A 19,602-nucleotide genomic window follows, 5' to 3' on the forward strand; every position below is an offset into this window, starting at 1 on the left:
AGGTTGATGACCTTTTCTTTTATGATCTATTTTGTTCATATATGCTTCCACATTTATATGTTTGTACTCTGTTTTATTGTTTATTTTTAGTTCTTTCACCGATTTACTCCTTATTGTTTTGTTTGCTTCATTTGCAGGTTATGAATCCATACGCTTGTATTGTGTTTTCCATGTTTTTTTTTTTTTTTTTGGTTATTGCTCATTATTACATATTTTTCTCTTGTTTCCCACATTGCAGGGATTGAGTTAACATATCTGGAGGTCATCTATACGTGATAGAATTGTTTTTCCCGCTATGGATGTATTCGACATCTACATCTCCCCTAACCCATTGCAGTGGAATTTTCATGGTCTGCTTTATAATTCCTATAAGAAAAACAAATGTTATAGTTGTAAACCAACTGAACTAACACAAACAAAGTCTTATTCATGCACATTAATTTAAACTTAACCGAAAAAACCAACAAACCTAAATAGGTACGAACGAATTATTTAGACAACTCTTAGATTTGGCATTTTTTTTAGTATTCACTGGATTGACTATCAATTATCTAATTATAAATTTTTTAATATGAATCACATTAACTAATCATATCTTCACGCACACCAATTATAAAATGAATTTTATAGATAATTCTAGTCAAAGTAATGTGAGCCCCATAAACTATGTGTAAAGTCTATACAATGACGATAACAAGCCCTTTACACCAAATACTTAAAGCTACTATAGAATTACCAAATGGACCTACTAGACAAAGTATAAAATCTGCTCTTGGTCTATTCAAACTTCCATTCATCCTCATTCATCACAACAAGCAATAACTCATCTTTCGCCTCAGAAAATGAACACTGCAATTCACATCACATGCAACACCACCATTGAAGGACGATTGTCTAACGTCTCCGAGTGTACATCTTCTTCTTCTTCTTCTTCAGTCTCCGAACAGGAAGACTTCACACAAATAAACAGCACCAGTGGACGCCGGAGCCGGAAATGGAGGAAGTTCATGAAGAAGGTGATTGAAGGAAGCAAGAAAAGCATCTACGGATCTTCCAAACCTTTGATATTTCAGTACGATGCTGTTAGTTACTCGTTAAATTTCGATGAAGGAAATCATTCCGATGAATACTATATGTATGCATCTCGATGCTCTCAAGTTTAATGCTTGAAAGCTTATTAGATCAACGAATAGGATAATCATGTACAGTGGAGTTAACGTGTTGGTAGTTTAAGTGAGTTTTATTTACTTATGTGAATCAATTTAGAGTTTATTGATATGGATCTGTAAACCAATGGACATTAAAGAAACTTACGCTATTGAGAGTTCAACCAAAACCATAGGTGTATAAAAGCATTACAAATTTATCGACATGTGTTTTATAAGTGTATATATGAAATGTAAAGATTATAAGTTCTACTCTGCTATTTATATGTTGTTTGAAATTTGAGATGAAACACCTTAACGTACTGTTTAGCGTTTCTTTCTCTAATGCTCCGTAAATACAAAATTATTAAATGAATTGAAATGATGAAAATAGACTTACGAAAACCTCTCTTTAATCTATAAACGTTTGAAAGATCCTTTTGGACCATGAATTACTTCGATACTAATGTCAATGTAATCCAATAAAAAAAATTCAACCACTTATAGATTCAATAAAAAATGATAAAATTAGATTAATGATCATGAAATATATAAAGATATTTTTGAAGGATGTGGATGAGAAAACATAGTTTCAAAGATAAATGTCGTTGTTTGATAAAATTGAACAATTTGGTGTCAAAGGGTTTAGAGAATGTCCGGTTCTTTAACTATTCATATACTTTTGATATTTTCATACGTGCTCAATAGTGACCGATTCCACTAAGAGTTTATCAAACAGTACTAAATGTATTGATATAAAATTTAATAAAAAATACATAAATGGTCCTTGTGTATTATAAAAATCACATGTCAATACCTAACTTTGTTTCTTGATGACCAAGATGGTCCATGTGGCTTTAACATTGTATGTGCTCGGTCCTTAATTAGAAAACAAAAATAGATAAACCTCACTCCTACCCCACCACAATCCGCAACAAAACCCTACATCCCTTATAACTACAAAACCCTAACTAAGTGGCCTCCGTCCTTTCATCGCATTGTCGTTCATCTTATGGCCACTTTTCTCTGCCATTTTCTTCCTTTTCGACATTGGGACCCCTCCCTTCTCCATCTACATCTCCTATATATGAGATACACAAACATATATATATATATATATATATATATATATATATATATATAGGGAGAGGTTCAATAGAGAACCAATATGAGTGGAGGAACCAAGGAACCTATTAAGATGGTTGGATCAAAAAATTAAAAGTTATTGGATTTGAGATGTAAAAGTATGAAAAACAATAGTGTCCAGCTGATTATAACCAAACAGGTAACTTAAGGGGGCATTTTCGTCAACCTAAAACTTATTAACTCTTACTGTTAATTAACGACGTTAGTTCATCAGTTTCACATATCAGTGAAATCAATTTTACCCTCTCATTGAAAGCGATCTTTTACTTCACCGACGAACATCGATTTCTAACGAATCTCCGACGACGATTCAGTCAATATCCACAGTGAATCTTCCCGAAAAGTTCGTCAAAATGAATCTAAAAGGTATATTTGACTGCTATTCATTTCCGATTATCTCATTTAATGCATTTTCAACATTATATTTTTTCGATTGATAAATTTCAAAACGACAAATCTAAACTATCTGTTACATTATGTATTCGATGAATCTGTGAATACACTATTTTATTAACAAAATCGTTTTAGACTGATTTGAAACCCTTGGATGATGAACTTTTAATAATTTGTATACATAACGAAAACCTAATGATTTAAATTTCTTGAAATCGATACAGAAATCATGAATATCTATATTACAAACTGAAATTTCCTAAAACTTTGTGAATCTAACTCGAATATGAGTTTATTAAGTAAATCGAAACCCTAATTTCATGAATTTTTGAGAATTTGTATAATTACCAAAAACCTAATGATATAAATTTCTTCAAATCGATACAGAAATCATGAATATCTAAATTACAAACTGTAATTTCCTAAAAACTTTGTGAATCTAAGTGGTTTCTGAGTTTATTCATTAAACTGAAAAACTAATTTCACATTTTGAATTCACCGTGTGCTTTGTGATTTACATTTGATTATTTGAAAGGATTCAATGTTTCTGAGTATTACATTATTTGACAATTCACAAAGTGAATCATGATTATATATCAATTTAACATATCATTTATTCAAATTGTGAATTCACAGGGTGATTTATCATTTACATTTGATTTTTTCATCTTGTGAAAATTTATGATGCATCTATGTTTAATTGATATTGTATCTCTTAATGTGTTTCTCATTGTAAATTTATAAAAAGTTGCATTGATAATGTTTTGATTCAAACTGAATTCACAATGTGAATAAATATTATGTTAAATTCATTTGTAATCCTGATTCACATTGTGAAAAATATGAATAAATCATAACTTTCATACCATGAAATTGATGTTTGAACTAATTTGTTAATCAAAAACAGGAAATGAAGAAAAGAACAATGAAAAAAAGGATAATAAGAAAAGAATGAAATTGACAAGAAATCTAAAAGATGTTCTACCTTCAACTACAAGTGAAAAAATTGAAGATATTCAAGATAAAAATAAAGGTTAGAACATTCGCATTCAGATTAAAATAACTAGTTATCTAATCATATACTACACATTTATTAAATTTTTGTTTTTTTTTGCAAGTTGATCAACACTTTTGTTTGTATTCACTATGAACAAAATAGTTGTAAAAAGTCTCAATATGTGTATGTGTACATCACTTGGTGAACCTCAAACTCTTTTGTTGTTAAATGCATAAATTCACAATGTGAATCTTGGATGTATGTCTCACATTCACATAGATTGTGAATCTCTTAATTTTTTTTTTTTGCAAGTTGATCAACACTTTTGTTTGTATTCACTATGAACAAAATAGTTGTAAAAATTCACCATGTGTATGTGTACATCACTTGGTGAACCTCAAACTGTTTTGCTGTTAAATGCATAAATTCACAATGTGAATCTTGGATGTATGTCTCACATTCACATAGATTCACAATGTGAATCTCTTAAAAAAATATATTTTTTTTGCAAGTTGATCAACACTTTTGTTTGTATTCACTATGAACAAAATAGTCGTAAAAACTCACCATGTGTATGTGTACATCACTTTGTGAACCTCAAATTCTTTTGTTGTTAAATGCATAAATTCACAATGTGAATCTTGGATCCATGTCTCACATTCACACAGATTCACAATGTGAATCTCTTTAAATTTCTTTTTTTGCAAGTAGATCAACGCTTTTATTTGTATTCACTATGAACAAAATAGTTGTAAAAATTCTCAATATGTGTATGTGTACATCACTTGGTGAACCTCAAACTCTTTTGCTGTTAAATGCATAAATTCACAATGTGAATCTTGGATGTATGTCTCACATTCACATAGATTCACAATGTGAATCTTTTATTTATTATTTTTTTTTGCAAGTTGATCAACACTTTTGTTTGTATTCACTATGAACAAAATACTTGTAAAAATTCTCAATATGTGTATGTGTACATCACTTGGTGAACCTCAAACTCTTTTGCTGTTAAATGCATAAATTCACAATGTGAAACTTGGATGTATGTCTCACATTCACATAGATTCACAATGTGAATCTCTTAATTTTTTTTTTTTTGCAAGTTGATCAACACTTTTGTTTGTATTCACTATGAACAAAATAGTTGTAAAAATTCTCAATATGTGTATGTGTACATCACTTGGTGAACCTCAAACTCTTTTGTTGTTAAATGCATAAATTCACAATGTGAAACTTGGATGTATGTCTCACATTCAGATAGATTCACAATGTGAATCTCTTAAATTTTTTTTTTTTGCAAGTTGATCAACACTTTTGTTTGTGTTCACCATGAACAAAATAGTTGTAAAAATTCTCAATATGTATGTGTACATCACTTGGTGAACCTCAAACTTGTTTGCAGTTAAATGCATAAATTCACAATATGAATCTTGGATCTATGTCTCACATTCACACAGATTCACAATATGAATCTCTTCATTTTTTTTTTTTTTACAAGTTGATCAACACTTTAGTTTGTATTCACTATGAACAAAATAGTTGTAAAAATTCTCAATATGTGTATGTGTACATCACTTGGTGAACCTCAAACTCTTTTGCTGTTAAATGCATAAATTCACAATGTGAATCTTGGATGTATGTCTCACATTGACACAGATTCACGATGTGAATCTCTTAAAAAAAAAATTTTTTTGCAAGTTGATCAACACTTTTGTTTGTATTCACTATGAACAAAATAGTTGTAAAAATTCACCATGTGTATGTGTACTTCACTTGGTGAACCTCAAACTGTTTTGCTGTTAAATGCATAAATTCACAATGTGAATTTCTAAAAAGTTTTTGCAATTTGATCATCACATGTTCAATTTTATATTGTTTAACATGTATTTCGTAATACTATTTATATTTTTGACATTGATATTAAAAATTTCACATTGTGTAGTTGAAGGTTCAAAAAAATATACCAAAAACACAACAATGAGAACCGTGGTGGAAATAGTTAATAAATTCAGAAAAAATGAAGATGAAAAGACTATTGATGAAAATGTTGAAAAAGAAAAAAGTTTAGAAGGTGATGAGATTCAAAAAAAGCAAACAAAAAAATTGATGAAGCAAGATGAATATGTTTTGAAGACACTTGAAAAGAAAACAACACAAGGTTAGTATTTATAAAATTATAATTTACTTTAATATATAAAATCAGTTATCTTTAATTTTTTTTTAATGAACAAAAATCATACGGAGTCCAAGATTACAAAAAACAAAAAAGAAAAAGTCGATGAAGCAAGACAAATCTGTTTTCAAGACACCTGAAAAGAAAACAACTCAAGGTTAGTATTTATAAAATTATAATTGAATTTGATATTATAAAATTAATTCTTATTAATTTTGTTAAAACATGAATAGAAATCAGACAGAGCCCAAGACTTAAAATGATTGAATACAAAAAATATGTGACTCATATTAAAGTTGATGATAGCCTTGTAAAGAAAGAATCTGATGAAAATGTAACATGTTTGTTTATTACTATTCACATGTTTAATTTACAAAGTTATAAACAAATTCACATGTTTATTTTATGTATTATATTATATTTTGCAAAACAAATTCACATGTGAATTTCTTGTATTATTAGTTATTTTATAGTATATATGTTATATTATGAGAAGCTTATGAAAATTATTGACTAACATGAAAAAGAAAAAGAAAAACAAAGACTTTCGAAGTACTCAAAGAAAAAAAGGAAAAAGTGCCAATAAATCCAAATGACAGAGTATCTTTGAGAACAAGAATGAGCCCAAAGAAGTTTTATGATATTGTTAAATCTTTAAACAAAGAACAGAAAAAAGCTGTTAGAGAAATGGGATTGGAATCTTTGCTGAGAATTGCAACCAATGGAATTTCTGGGAAATTGGCACGTTTTGTTGTGAATTCATTCAATCCATCAGATATGAAAATCCATCTACCTAATGCGAAGATAGACATAACACCAGAACTTGTTCATGATTTGCTTGGAATTCCTCTAGGTGGAAAAGATATATATAACACTGATCAATGTGAAGGAAAAGAATTAATGGATTGGAAGCAACAGTACAATTTCAAGGCTATGAGACCATCAGATGTTGAAGAGAGAATTAAAGAATCATCAGATTCAGGGATTATTTTCAGAACAAACTTTTTATTACTGTTTGTTAATACCATCTGTGAACAGAATAAGCCTGGAACTTGTAAGACAACAGTATTGCCACATTTGTTAGGCAAAACACCTATGAGAGAAATTGACTGGTGTGGTTTTATAACCAATTGCTTGAAAATGTCAAAGATGACGTGGGATGAAACCGATAGAGGAAACTACTATTGTGGGCCACTTCTTGTATTATTGGTAAGGAAAATTCTTATAATTAACACTTTTATTTATATTATTATAAGAAAACTAATTAATCATAATTTTGTTTACATAAACAATTAGCTTATTTGGAGTTTATGAGGAATGATAAGAATGAATAAAGACAAATACATGCACTACATTTTTGGGATTATGAAATGATGGTGAAAAAGGAAAAAGCTAAGTTAAAGAGTGGTAACTTTGGAACTTTGGAATGGAATGATGATGTTATAGAGAATGATGAAGAATCCGACACCGATGAAAATGAAGATATGAAACTCGATGTAAGTTAATAATCTATATATTTAAAAAAAATTGAAGTTATATTACAAATATATGTTATAAAATTGTAGTTAAGATGAAATTCATAAAGTGGTTCACATTGTGAATATAAAAGTGTATTTTATTACTTTCTCTATAATAAATTCACAAAGTGAATATGTAATTTATTAAAATGCATTAAAAATGTGATACCTCATCAATGCATTCATATTCTGGAACTGTAATTTATTATAGAAGAAAGTTAAAAAAATTCATTTTTATTGACATTTTTTATCCCATTTCGCAGGAATTGGTATTCAAAGCGAAAAATAATTACAAAAAACTAGTAAATGATAAACTGAAGTTTGGAAAGTTAATTGAGTTTTCAACAACAAAATTCACAGAAAGCGATGAGTTGAAAGATATGAAGAAAGTCTTTGAACAAGAATTCATTTATAAAACTCAAAATGAATATGAAGAAAAAAGCGATGAGAATTTGAATGAACATGAAATAAAGAATCAACCAATCATGGTAACACCAGGAAATTTATACAATGATCCAATAGTGCATGAGATTGCTGATTCTATTCAATGTATTTTAAATTTTGATGATTATGATGATTTTGAAAATGTAAAAAGTTTTAGAGAACAAAAAAATAAAAAAACAATAATAGATGATAAAAAAATAAAAAAAATAATAGAAAATCATCAATGCCTAGTTTTTCACTTGGACTTGGTCTTGGTCTAACACAAGAGTTTCAGGAAGGAGATGAAAGTAGTGAAGATGAACACATGAAGAAAGAAATAAAAAATGAAAAACTTGATAAAGGAGAAAGTTATGATTCAGAAGAAACAGAATGTGACAATAATATCTTCGGAATTGAAGATGATGAAGACAAAAAAAGAGAAGTAGGAAAAAGATTAAAAAAACCATCATTGAAGCTATCTTCTCCTTATAATAAAAAAGAGGTTTGTGCATCAAAATTTGTAGATCCAGATGAAGTAAAAGTATCAGATAGAATTTTTTCCAGAATTGGTAATAGCAGGTAATAATTCATGTTATCTTTTATTTAAATACAATAGTATATAAATACAAATACAAATTAATTTTCTATTAACTGCTTTTTTGTTTTATTTGATTACAGATTAAGTGAGAAGGTATTTCAGACTAAGAGAGGTTATGTGCTTGGAAGAGGAATGATTGAAACAATGCAGGCAGGATTATGGGTATATGCACATGTCATTGATGCTTGGACTGATATTTTGAACTATGAAGAAAAGCTTAAATCAAATTCTACAGTGAATCAGTATTTCTTTGATACATCAATGGTGGTAAGTTAATGTTGATAATATAATAAATAAAATTTTCAATAGTTCTGAATAAGTAACAAAATAGTTGTAAAAATTCACCATGTGTATGTGTACATCACTTGGTGAACCTCAAACTCTTTTGCTGTTAAATGCATAAATTCACAATGTGAATCTTGGATCCATGTCTCACATTCACACAGATTCACAATGTGAATCTCTTAATTTTTTTTTTTGCAAGTTGATCAACACTTTTGTTTGTATTCACTATGAACAAAATAGTTGTAAAAATTCTCAATATGTGTATGTGTACATCACTTGGTGAACCTCAAACTCTTTTGCTGTTAAATGCATAAATTCACAATATGAATCTTGGATCTATGTCTCACAATCACACAGATTCACAATGTGAATCTCTTAAATTTTTTTTTTTTTGCAAGTTGATCAACACTTTTGTTTGTATTCACTATGAACAAAATAGTTGTAAAAATTCTCAATATGTGTATGTGTACATCACTTGGTGAACCTCAAACTCTTTTGTTGTTAAATGCATAAATTCACAATGTGAATCTTGGATGTATGTCTCACATTCACACAGATTCACAATGTGAATCTCTTAATTTTTTTTATGCAGAAAATAAAATTCACACAGTGAATCCCATTATAATTCACAGTGTGAATAATTTTAAATTTAAAATTTACCTTATTGTGAATTTAACAATTTACTCTTTAAAATTTGATGTATATTTAATTTGTTTTTGCAGAGACAGTTCATATTTGACAAATATATCCCTTTCAATGAAAGATTTGATAAATTTGAGTCAAATATCAAAGATGCAATGAAAAAGGACAAAGAACTTCTGACATTTGAAAAAGTTCACTTGGTAATAAATTGTTCTTTTTGTTGAATATATTACATATTTTAAACAAAGTTTAACATTTTAAATTATTAAACAGGTGTTTTTCCCAGTTCATCAAAAAAATCACTTTTACATAATCTGCATAAACTTAGAGGAACCAGTGGTTGATGTCATTACAATAGGAATTCAGTTGCAAAGTTTCCTAGAGCTTATCGTGATGCACCTAATGAATTGGTAAGAATAATAAATTTACATTATAAATATAAGTATTAATATAGTAATAATCTAAATAAAATAATAATTATAGAAAATGACAATTTCTTTTTTGCAGAAAATACTTTTTAGTAGGTACTTGATGAGGGTCAATCACAAATCAGCTTCAACTTTGGAGGGTGTTGAACCAGAAAGGGTGAACATGAATTGGCGCACGAGGGATAATCATGTTGACTGTGGAGTTTTTTGCATGCGTCATATGGAGATATATATGGGAGATAAAACAGTAAATTGGAGATGTGGTTTGCCAAAAGAATCAAAACAACAACAAAGTGTGTTAAACGAGTTACGCATTAAGTATTTGACAAAGATACTAATGAGTGACACAAACACATACAGGTCAAAAATCATTGCACAAACAGCTAAGTTTGCAAAAAAGACTAATCAAGAAATAAAAGATTTGCTTGACAAGGGATGGGAGAAAAGGGGAGAAAGGATATAGTACTTCATGGATTGGAAAAAGAAGTGTAAAACTTAAAACTTAGTTTTCTATTCATAATTAGTATAAGTTTAGATGCACTTTAATTTCTTTAAGAACATATACATGCTTGTTATGTTACAAATTGATGTTAGTTTCTATATCAAATATAATGAACTTTACTAAATACTCAAAAGATGTTTATATTTTCATGTGAATGTCTACATGTATGTTATACAATTACATGTTTTATTAAAAATATGAAATTTTACATTGTTTATATGTTAACCTTGTGAAAATTTAATATGTCAGATTCACAATGTGAATTACAGTACATATTATAACATGTATATTTTATATGTGAGGTTAACAATTTTAATTATGGTACATATAGATCATTAGAACAATTAATAATTGAGATTCACAATGTGAATTAAATTACATTAAGACAATCTTTAACATGAAAATTTTATATATGAGATTAACAATAATATACATAAATTAAATCATTAGCATGAAATTTTTATTAGAAAATATTCAAAAAACTAACAATAAAAAATATCTTTAACCAAAAACACTAAATTTGAAAAAAATATATTCTATTATTAGAAATAAAGTCTAAAACAATGAATATCAAAATTAACAACAATATTTCAACATTTCTAACCATTGAATGATCATTACAAAAATCAAATCTTATTTTAGTAGTCTTAAAAAGAAAAAATTAGAAACAATCAGCCTTCTGTAACCTCAGATTCTAAATCAGACTTCTTTAACCTCAAAATGCAACTCCTAGCATTGTGATTTGGTTTATGACATAAACTGCACAACCTAGAACCCTTTTTAGATTTCTCAATCACTTTCTCTCTAGTGCTCTTGATTCTTTTACCACTGGCCCATCCCTTGTTTCTGATCCCCTCTGGATTATGAAAGTTGATAACATCAGGTACTGCAGCTCCAATAATTTTTTCAATGTGAACTGATCTATTCGAAGATGCCCTTGATGAGGTACATAAAGGAATACCACTATCAACCTCCTGAGGTTGCTTTATATATTTAGCCAACTCATCCTCATTATTTGCTATCTTGTTAATGGACAAACGAAGAATAGCATACGCATCTTGAATCAAACATTCATTTTTACTGCCTTTATGAGGATATGAGTACTTTTTTTCTCAACAATCCATCAGCTATGATATCTTTTCCCCATCTCCTCAAAATGAATTTTGATGGAATTTCATCATACTCTTTCATATTTAATATGAAAAACATATGACGACATAACAATCCTTCCTGGACAAAAAGCATGCAGCTACAACTGATGCTAATGCTATCACCCCTTCTACTAAATACAACCTACAAAAATTATCATTAATAAACAAATTAATATGTGAATAAGAAATTCTATCTCATACCATTCGATAAAAATTATACAAATTAACATCGATTCACATTATTAATCAACAGGTCATTAGAAATCATAATACTATAATATAAATATGTACTTCAAATCAAATTCACAAAAAAAAATACATATTTCATACTATTCTAAACATTTATAACTCTATAAAAATTCACACTTTGAATTAGCAAAACATCCTACATTCACAGCGTGAATTTTTAAACTACATTTTATATTTAATAAACTGTATTAGGACAAATAGACATACCTTGTAATGAGTATTAGGACAATGAGAAGGAAGACTATTTCGATAAAAATGATCAGAATCTTCATCCTCATTCACATTTTTATCAATCAACTTTTTTTTCTTCTTATCTCTCAAAACATAAACTTCGCTTTCATCTTCAATAACTACAGATTCTTGAACACAATAAAACACAGATTTGTATAACTCTTTCTGAATGTCCAAGAAAATATTATGTGTATAAATTTTCGATGCATGCTTTTCAATAGCCAAAGGAGTCCTTAGCTTGGGGGTAGTAGTTGTGGACTGATAATCTAATAAAGATTGATGATGCCTTTGCTTCTCCATTGCACTATCAAACGACATCATGAACTTCACCAAATTTGATTTATGATGCAAAAAATGTGAGAAAGCATAATTCAGAATCTCTGATCTTGAAGTAGTTCGCATCAAACCAGAAAGTTCAAGATCTCTCATAAAAGCCGGAATCCATAAATCCCTTATTTTAAAAATAGACCTTAACCAATCATTTTCTTTTAGATGAAACTTATCTAACATTGTTGACCACGAACTTTCAAAATCTTGTGGAGAACATTGAAGATTCCATATAATATCAAAAAAAGTCTTCTGGAAGTCCGGATGGTTATAAACATCAATAGGAATCTAAAAAAAAGAAACACATAATAATCATTACATATGTTGAATATTTGATGTAATTCATAGTAACATAACATTTTTTTTAACATTATGAATTCACAGTGTGATTTATGATTTAGATTTGTTCCTTTCATTATATGCAAATTTACATTGTGAATTCACAATGTGCTTTATGATCTATATGGTTATAAACATATATCGGAATCAAGAAACAAAGAATATACATTTTCCTCAAGTTTTTGAGTGATGTGCCACATGCATAGTCTATGGTTCGATTCAGGAAAAACAAAATTAACAGCTTTCTTCATTGATGAATCCTGATCTGTTACAATCATCATGGATGGCTTGACAAATGCTTTACGAAACACTTCAAGCAACCACACATATGCATATGCTGTCTCACGAGCTAGTAAACCAGCAGCAAAAGTAACACAACGCTTGTGGTAGTCAACTCCAGTAAAAAGAACAAATACCATAGAATACCTGAATTTTTTTTGATAAGTATTATTAAAAAGAACAAATACCATAAAAAGAACAAATAAGGATTAGGAATTACTTGTTTGTCTGATAAGTAGCATCAAAAGATACTACATCTCCAAATTCCTTATAGTTACCTTTCGAAGTATCATCAGCCCAAAAAAGTCCAGTAAGATGATCATCAACATCTTTTTGGACCTCAAATGAAAAATTAGAGAAACACAATTTTCTGTTTGTCAATATATCCACAACCATTTGGGAATCTTTGACACCAATTTTAGAATTCAAATATCTATGAAAATTTTTAAAGTCAACTGCAGTACCTCCACTAGAATCAAAGCCACCCTTCATAATACTCACCAAGTTACAAGCTTTTGAAGCACCAATGTTACAAGTACTAACCTTATGTATAAAGGATTCATCAAGAAAATCCATTGTCCTATTAATCCTTAATAAGTGCAACTGATCTTGAGCAACAAGTTCATGGTTGTGATCTTCAACAAACACATAAATGTAGAACATTAAAGAACATCAGAGATTCTTGAACTTTGAAACAGCAGGGCATCCGTTCTTCTTAGAAGAAGTTCTCCTTCCCTTAACATCTGAAAATTTCACATTAATATTTTCATTCTTAAATGACTCCATGAAACCAGATCTACTACATGTCGAATATCTAATACGGATTGTGCCATCATTGTATCTTTTTTGACTTGACATATTCACATCAAAACCAGATTCTTTACCATAAGTCTTGTAAAAGTCAAGACCAATGTCCAACGAATCAAACAACAATCCTTTGAAAGGCTTCTTATGTATCAACTTATCATAAGGAACAAGCTTAAAAGTTTCAGTATTGTAGAGCTCAAAATCAAAACTATAACAAGAATTACTGCTATTTGAATGATCAATATTCATACTTGAAGATGATGGATCATGAACTACAAACCAAACAAAACATCTATTTTATTACATTATATATAAAAAGTGAAATTTATATTAAGAAAAAAAAACTTATGTGATTGTTCATTAATAGTTGAATGCAAATCTGAACAAGAATTCACAGAACTCATAATGAATCGTCGATGACCTGGAGTTTATATACAGATTAGAAATTTAGAATTGATAATTATACAAAAAAAGGAAACAAATAAACAAGATAATCACAAAAATTTTAAATATATGCACAAGATAAGATAAGATTCTCAAAATCACTAACAGTTTGGAAAAAACTTAAATGTCAGAAGATGCATAAGATATAATCGATTATCTAAATGTCGAATATGCATTACAGACGAATGATTACAAAAACGATCGAATGAAAAACAGTATACTCAACATATGACATAAAATTAGCAAATTAACAATAAAAACATAACAATTTGAAAATTAAACGGTAAAGTCAAGAGAATTTTACAATCAGACGATTACAATAACAATGCATCGGAAGAAAAACGGTAAAATCAAAGTCCATAATTGACCTAATAATCATAAACGAAAGATAATACCTGATTATTAGCTGAAATCTGAAGAAAGTATTAGTAAATTGGATGAAAAAGGTTGAGATTTCGAACAACAAGCGAGATTTTGGATCGATCAGTGTAGTGTTAGAAGATGAAGAACAGTAACAGAAGACGCTGAAATCAGAAGACGTAAACGGAGACAAACAGGATGTTAAATGAGACGTTGAACTTACCAAAATCCCCTCCGTGTTTTTTTTGGTTAATTATGGATTAATAGCCAAGATTAAAACAAAATAGATGGTTAAGATGGGTTCCTTGGTTCTTTGATTCATATTGGTTCTCTATTGAACTTTTCTCTCTCTCTCTCTCTCTCTATATATATATATATATATATATATATATATATATATATATATATGTATATATATATATATGTATATATATATATATATATATATATATATATATATATATATATGTATATATATATATATATATATATATATATATATATATATATATATATATATATATTCTTAATAAAAGACTCCATAAACCGCCACATGTCACCCTTGTAATCTACCATCTTGCAACGTGTCACTACCACAACTATGTCATGCCAGCTTTTTCGGCCCATTCCTTGCAGTCAAAACTCGACATCAACTACTACTAATCAGCAAATCAGTTTTAATGCTCCAATATTACCTTGAAAGTCCCAAACCCTTTGCAGATTCTTAGATCAGATACAAAGAAGAAAGAACAATAGAAGAACAAAAGATTATCACAATGATGGTTTTCACTAAGAAAGGTTCTCACAAAGAGAACAGGTGCACAAAGAAAATGGCACAAAGCCTTCACAAAGACCTAATTAGGGTTATACCCTAATACAAGATTATATACTAAACTATTCTAGAGTATCCCTTCAATCAAGGGATTGATTCTAATCTATTCTGATATGTAAACAAATTTGGTATATAAGGAATGGATCAAATTATATCTTCAGAATACTTCTTCACCAAATAGATCTGATCTGCTCCATATTCGGATATCAGCACCAACACTTTAGACGCTAATCATAGCATCAACATCAACGTCAGAGAGATCAGCTTCAGCTTCAGCGTCAGTTGCAGCTTCAGTTGAGTATAACCATCAGTGTGTGTTATCATTGTTTCACCTGATCAGTGTGTCATCTGTGTAAGACCTTCAACGTATGGACATACTAATAAGGTTTTCACTAATAAAGGTTCTCAGAAAGAGAACATGCGCACAAAGCAAATGGCACAAAGCCGTCACAAAGACCTAATTAGGGTTTTACCCTAATACAAGATTATATACTAAACTATTCTAGAGAATCCTTTCAATCAAGGGATTGATTCTAATCTATTATGATATGTAAACTAATTTGATATATAAGGAATGGAACATATTATATATTTATAATACTTCTTCACCAACTAGATATGATCTGCTCCATATTCGGATATCAGCACCAGCACTTCAGACACTGATCATATCATCAACATCAGCGTCGGGAGATCACTTCAGCTTCAGCTTCAGTTGAGTATAACCATCAGTGTGTGCATCAGTGTTTCACCTGATCAGTGTGTGATCAGTGTAATACCTCCAACATATGGACACACTGATAAGGTCTTCATTGAATGCTCTTCGTGTTGATAATACTTCCAGTGCCTCTTGCTCATCAGAGTATGATCTTTAGTCTTCGACGTATGAACTACCCTCAACATATCTTCATATTAAATAACTAAACAAACTCTGAAAAAATAGCTTATCTAAGTGTATTATTTACACTTGCTTAGACAAGAATGACTGTCTACAATGAGAGAATACCAATTTTTCACGGCCAGAAAAGACCGATTTTTTTATGCTTTGTTTAAAAATCAGAGTAACATTTTAAATAAAAGTGTTGCGGAATTTGTTCCCAAAATAAAATATGATAAAGATTTATCAAACTATTTCCGTAGAAATGTATTTCATTAAAAACCTCGGGATGTCATGTTCGATACAGATCAAAAGCATAAACAATACAATATAAGCCTTACTACATTTATTCATATCTACAGGCCTATATCCGTAATCCCTCATCAAAAACATCACATCTATGCTCGAGCGCCACTACCTGTAATACATGAAACTGAGTGGGTCAGGCTTGGGAGCCTGGTGAGCACATAGGGTTTTCAACCCACATTAAATAAGTTATTTAATTTCATCAACCAACAATAACCCGATTACCCGTTCCCGTTATCCTCACTTTACGTCCCTAAACACCTATCATAAGGGACCTAGTCTAAGGATCATCATCGGGATGGACACTACTGCTAAGGGGATTCCTCAGCAATAAATGTCCTTAAGACAACCATGAGGGGGATGGAGTACACCGGTGAACACATCGTTCACAAACACCTACAAGTTGCGAGCCTGCTAGCGTTCCACTGGACTGTCTAGAAGAGTCTGTGGTCGTCATCCATACTCCGCTAGATGACAGAATCAACAAAAACAACATCGAGGCCTCTCATCATTTTATCACACATCTTCTATTATATCTACCCATGTTTTACCCCAACATTTTTGTAGATATAAAATACATATACAGTTTAAATCATTTAAAACATGTATAAAAATCTTTCATCAGCATAGACAACAAGTATTCAGACAATATGCACACATAGCATGTAGTTTATATTAAATACTTCATATCTATGTAAGATGAAAGTGACTATGCACTCACATGAAAGGTGGTGATTCCGAACTCAGACAGCGCTTCGCTTCTTAAAAATAATTTCCTTCGACGAAACCTACTATTATTACCACTAGATTTTCGTCTAATATCTACCGTAACTAATTATTAGTCTTATTATTATTATTATTATATAAACGTTTAAACAATATTTTTCAACCACTATGTACAAACAGGGGCCATCCATAAAACATCGGAGGGCAGGACCATTTTGGCATATAGCACTTCTGAAATCCAACAACCCTATGCGGCCCTTTAAACAAGATTCCCCGTACCGCGAGTAGTTAAAAAGATATTATAACGACACTTATATAACTCATAATAATAGCGCAAATAATTATTATAAGGTCCTAATAACGCTACTATAATTAATTAAAAGCTATATTAAAAATAGCGTAGACGTAGCTCACTTGCAGCGGGTTTTCTCGAAAACCGGGCTTCGCTTGGAGCAGCGTTCCCGAGCTGAAAATCTCTTCTTCTCAGAGCCGTCGAGCACTCCGGGGCTTTCTTCTAGCGCTAGGGGAGTTCCCTAGGGCTTAGGGGGTTTTGGGAGGTTTAGAGAGAGAGTAGAGAGAATAAAGAATGGGAAAGGTGTGAAGAAAATGAGGGTGAGAGAGGTTCTATTTATAGGGTGAAATATGGATGAACTTGGTGCCACATGTCACCATCTTGTGGCAAGACTTGGGGAGAAAGTAATGGCCAAGATTGTGCCACGTCACCCATTTTCGCACAGCACACTTCCGACTTCTAAAATCCGTAACTTTCACATACGAGCTCCGTTTTTGACATTCTTTATATCCACGCGTAGGTAAAAATAAGATCTACAACTTTGATTTTGACTTCATCGGCTAATTCTCAACCGATCTTAAATTTAACAGTACGAGGAGATTATATTGTTAAATGTGCGCGTAAAATTCATAACTTCTACATACAGACTCCGTTTTCGTCTGTCTTTTTACCGTTGAGTTCCTATTAATGAGATCTTCAATTCTCATTTAGGTCGCGTAGGCCAAAAACCGCGCGATCTAAAATTCGAGTTTCGGGCTGTGCACTGTTGAGCCAAATCTTAGAAAATTCATAACTTCCTCATACGAAGTCAGATTTGGGCGTTCTTTTTATGCACGCTCTCGGTTTAACGTATACTACAACTTTTGTTTAGATTACTAAGGCCAAAACCTCCTCTATCATAAATTCACTATTTACGTCATACAGCGTCGTGCTGGTTTTGTCGTGAAACTTCGACAGGTCATAACTTCTTCGTTATAACTCGGATTTCGGCGTTCTTTATATGTCTGAAATCCTTGTCACGACCAATACAACTTTCTTCATCGATATTGGGTTTATCTAACACTTTATTTTTGACGCTTATTTTTATCCTTTATTTATTATATCATTATAAACAAGTAATAAGCACATAAATTCACATAATTCACGTATTACTCAAATAATTCATCTTTATTACTTCAAAATATGTTACAATGGTTGATCTGAATATTACATCACTATACTAATGCTTAGCCCAGAAACACGGGCGTTACAATTCTCTCCCCCTTAGGATGATTCCGTCCCGGAATCATGCATCAGCAAACAGATGCGGAAAGCGACTCATCATGTCACTCTCTGTTTCCCAGGTGAGATTCGGCCCATTCGAATGTTTCCAACGGACTAGCACTAAATCGACCATCTTGCGTCGTAACTTCTTAGTCTTACGGTCAACAATTGCCTCGGGCTCTTCGATTGGCCTCTTATTCTCATCCATCCTTAACTCTAAGATTCGAATTATGTCGGGAACTTCTCCCGTGAACTTTCTCAGATAACACACATGGAAGGTGTTATGAATACCATCTAGTTCTTCGGGTAATTCGAGCTTGTAAGCTTGGTTCCCAATTCTCTAAAGAACTTTGAACGGTCCAATAAACCTTGGACTCAACTTTCCTCGTTTCCCAAATCTTATAAGTCCCTTCCACGGTGAGACTTTAAGCAAAACTGAATCCCCAACTTCGAATGTCATCGGTCGTCTCTTCTTATCATCATAGCTCTTCTGACGATCCTAAGCTGCTAACATCCTCTCCCTGATTACTTTCAACTTTTCAGCAGTCTCATGGACTATCTCGGGGCCCATAAACTGCTTTTCTCCAACCTCAAGTCAACAAGATGGTGTACGAGACTTCTGTCCATACAAAGCTTGATAAGGTGCCATCTTGATGCTCGAGTGGAAACTATTGTTGTAGTAAAATTCTACCAGAGGTAAGTGCTCATCCCAGTTCCCTTGGAACTCCAAGATACATGCTCTCACAATATCTTCTAGTGTTTGAATCGTTCTTTTGCTCTGACCATCAGTCTACGGATGGTAAGCTGTACTCAAACACAACTTCGTACCCAATTCCTCTTGTAGACTTCTCCAAACCTTGACGTGAA

The 19,602-nt window shown here is 30.9% G+C and overlaps 1 protein-coding gene across 1 annotated transcript; it reads right to left on the reverse strand.

Moving 5' to 3' along the window:
• Window positions 1-10,923: 10,923 nt before the first annotated feature.
• On the reverse strand, window positions 10,924-13,404 carry LOC145106642 (protein FAR1-RELATED SEQUENCE 5-like). Its single transcript, XM_079043596.1, has 5 exons — window positions 13,049-13,404; window positions 12,717-12,975; window positions 11,860-12,498; window positions 11,357-11,545; window positions 10,924-11,274 (listed from the first exon to the last, which is right to left on the reverse strand). Exons 1-5 carry the CDS (start codon window positions 13,402-13,404, stop codon window positions 10,924-10,926), a joined length of 1,794 nt encoding a protein of 597 aa, XP_078899722.1.
• Window positions 13,405-19,602: the final 6,198 nt, after the last annotated feature.

The sequence above is a fragment of the Lactuca virosa genome, chromosome 4 (assembly GCF_052849685.1).
Source record: "Lactuca virosa cultivar CGN04683 chromosome 4, Lactuca_virosa_CGN04683_v6, whole genome shotgun sequence".
Taxonomy (NCBI): Eukaryota; Viridiplantae; Streptophyta; class Magnoliopsida; order Asterales; family Asteraceae; genus Lactuca; species Lactuca virosa.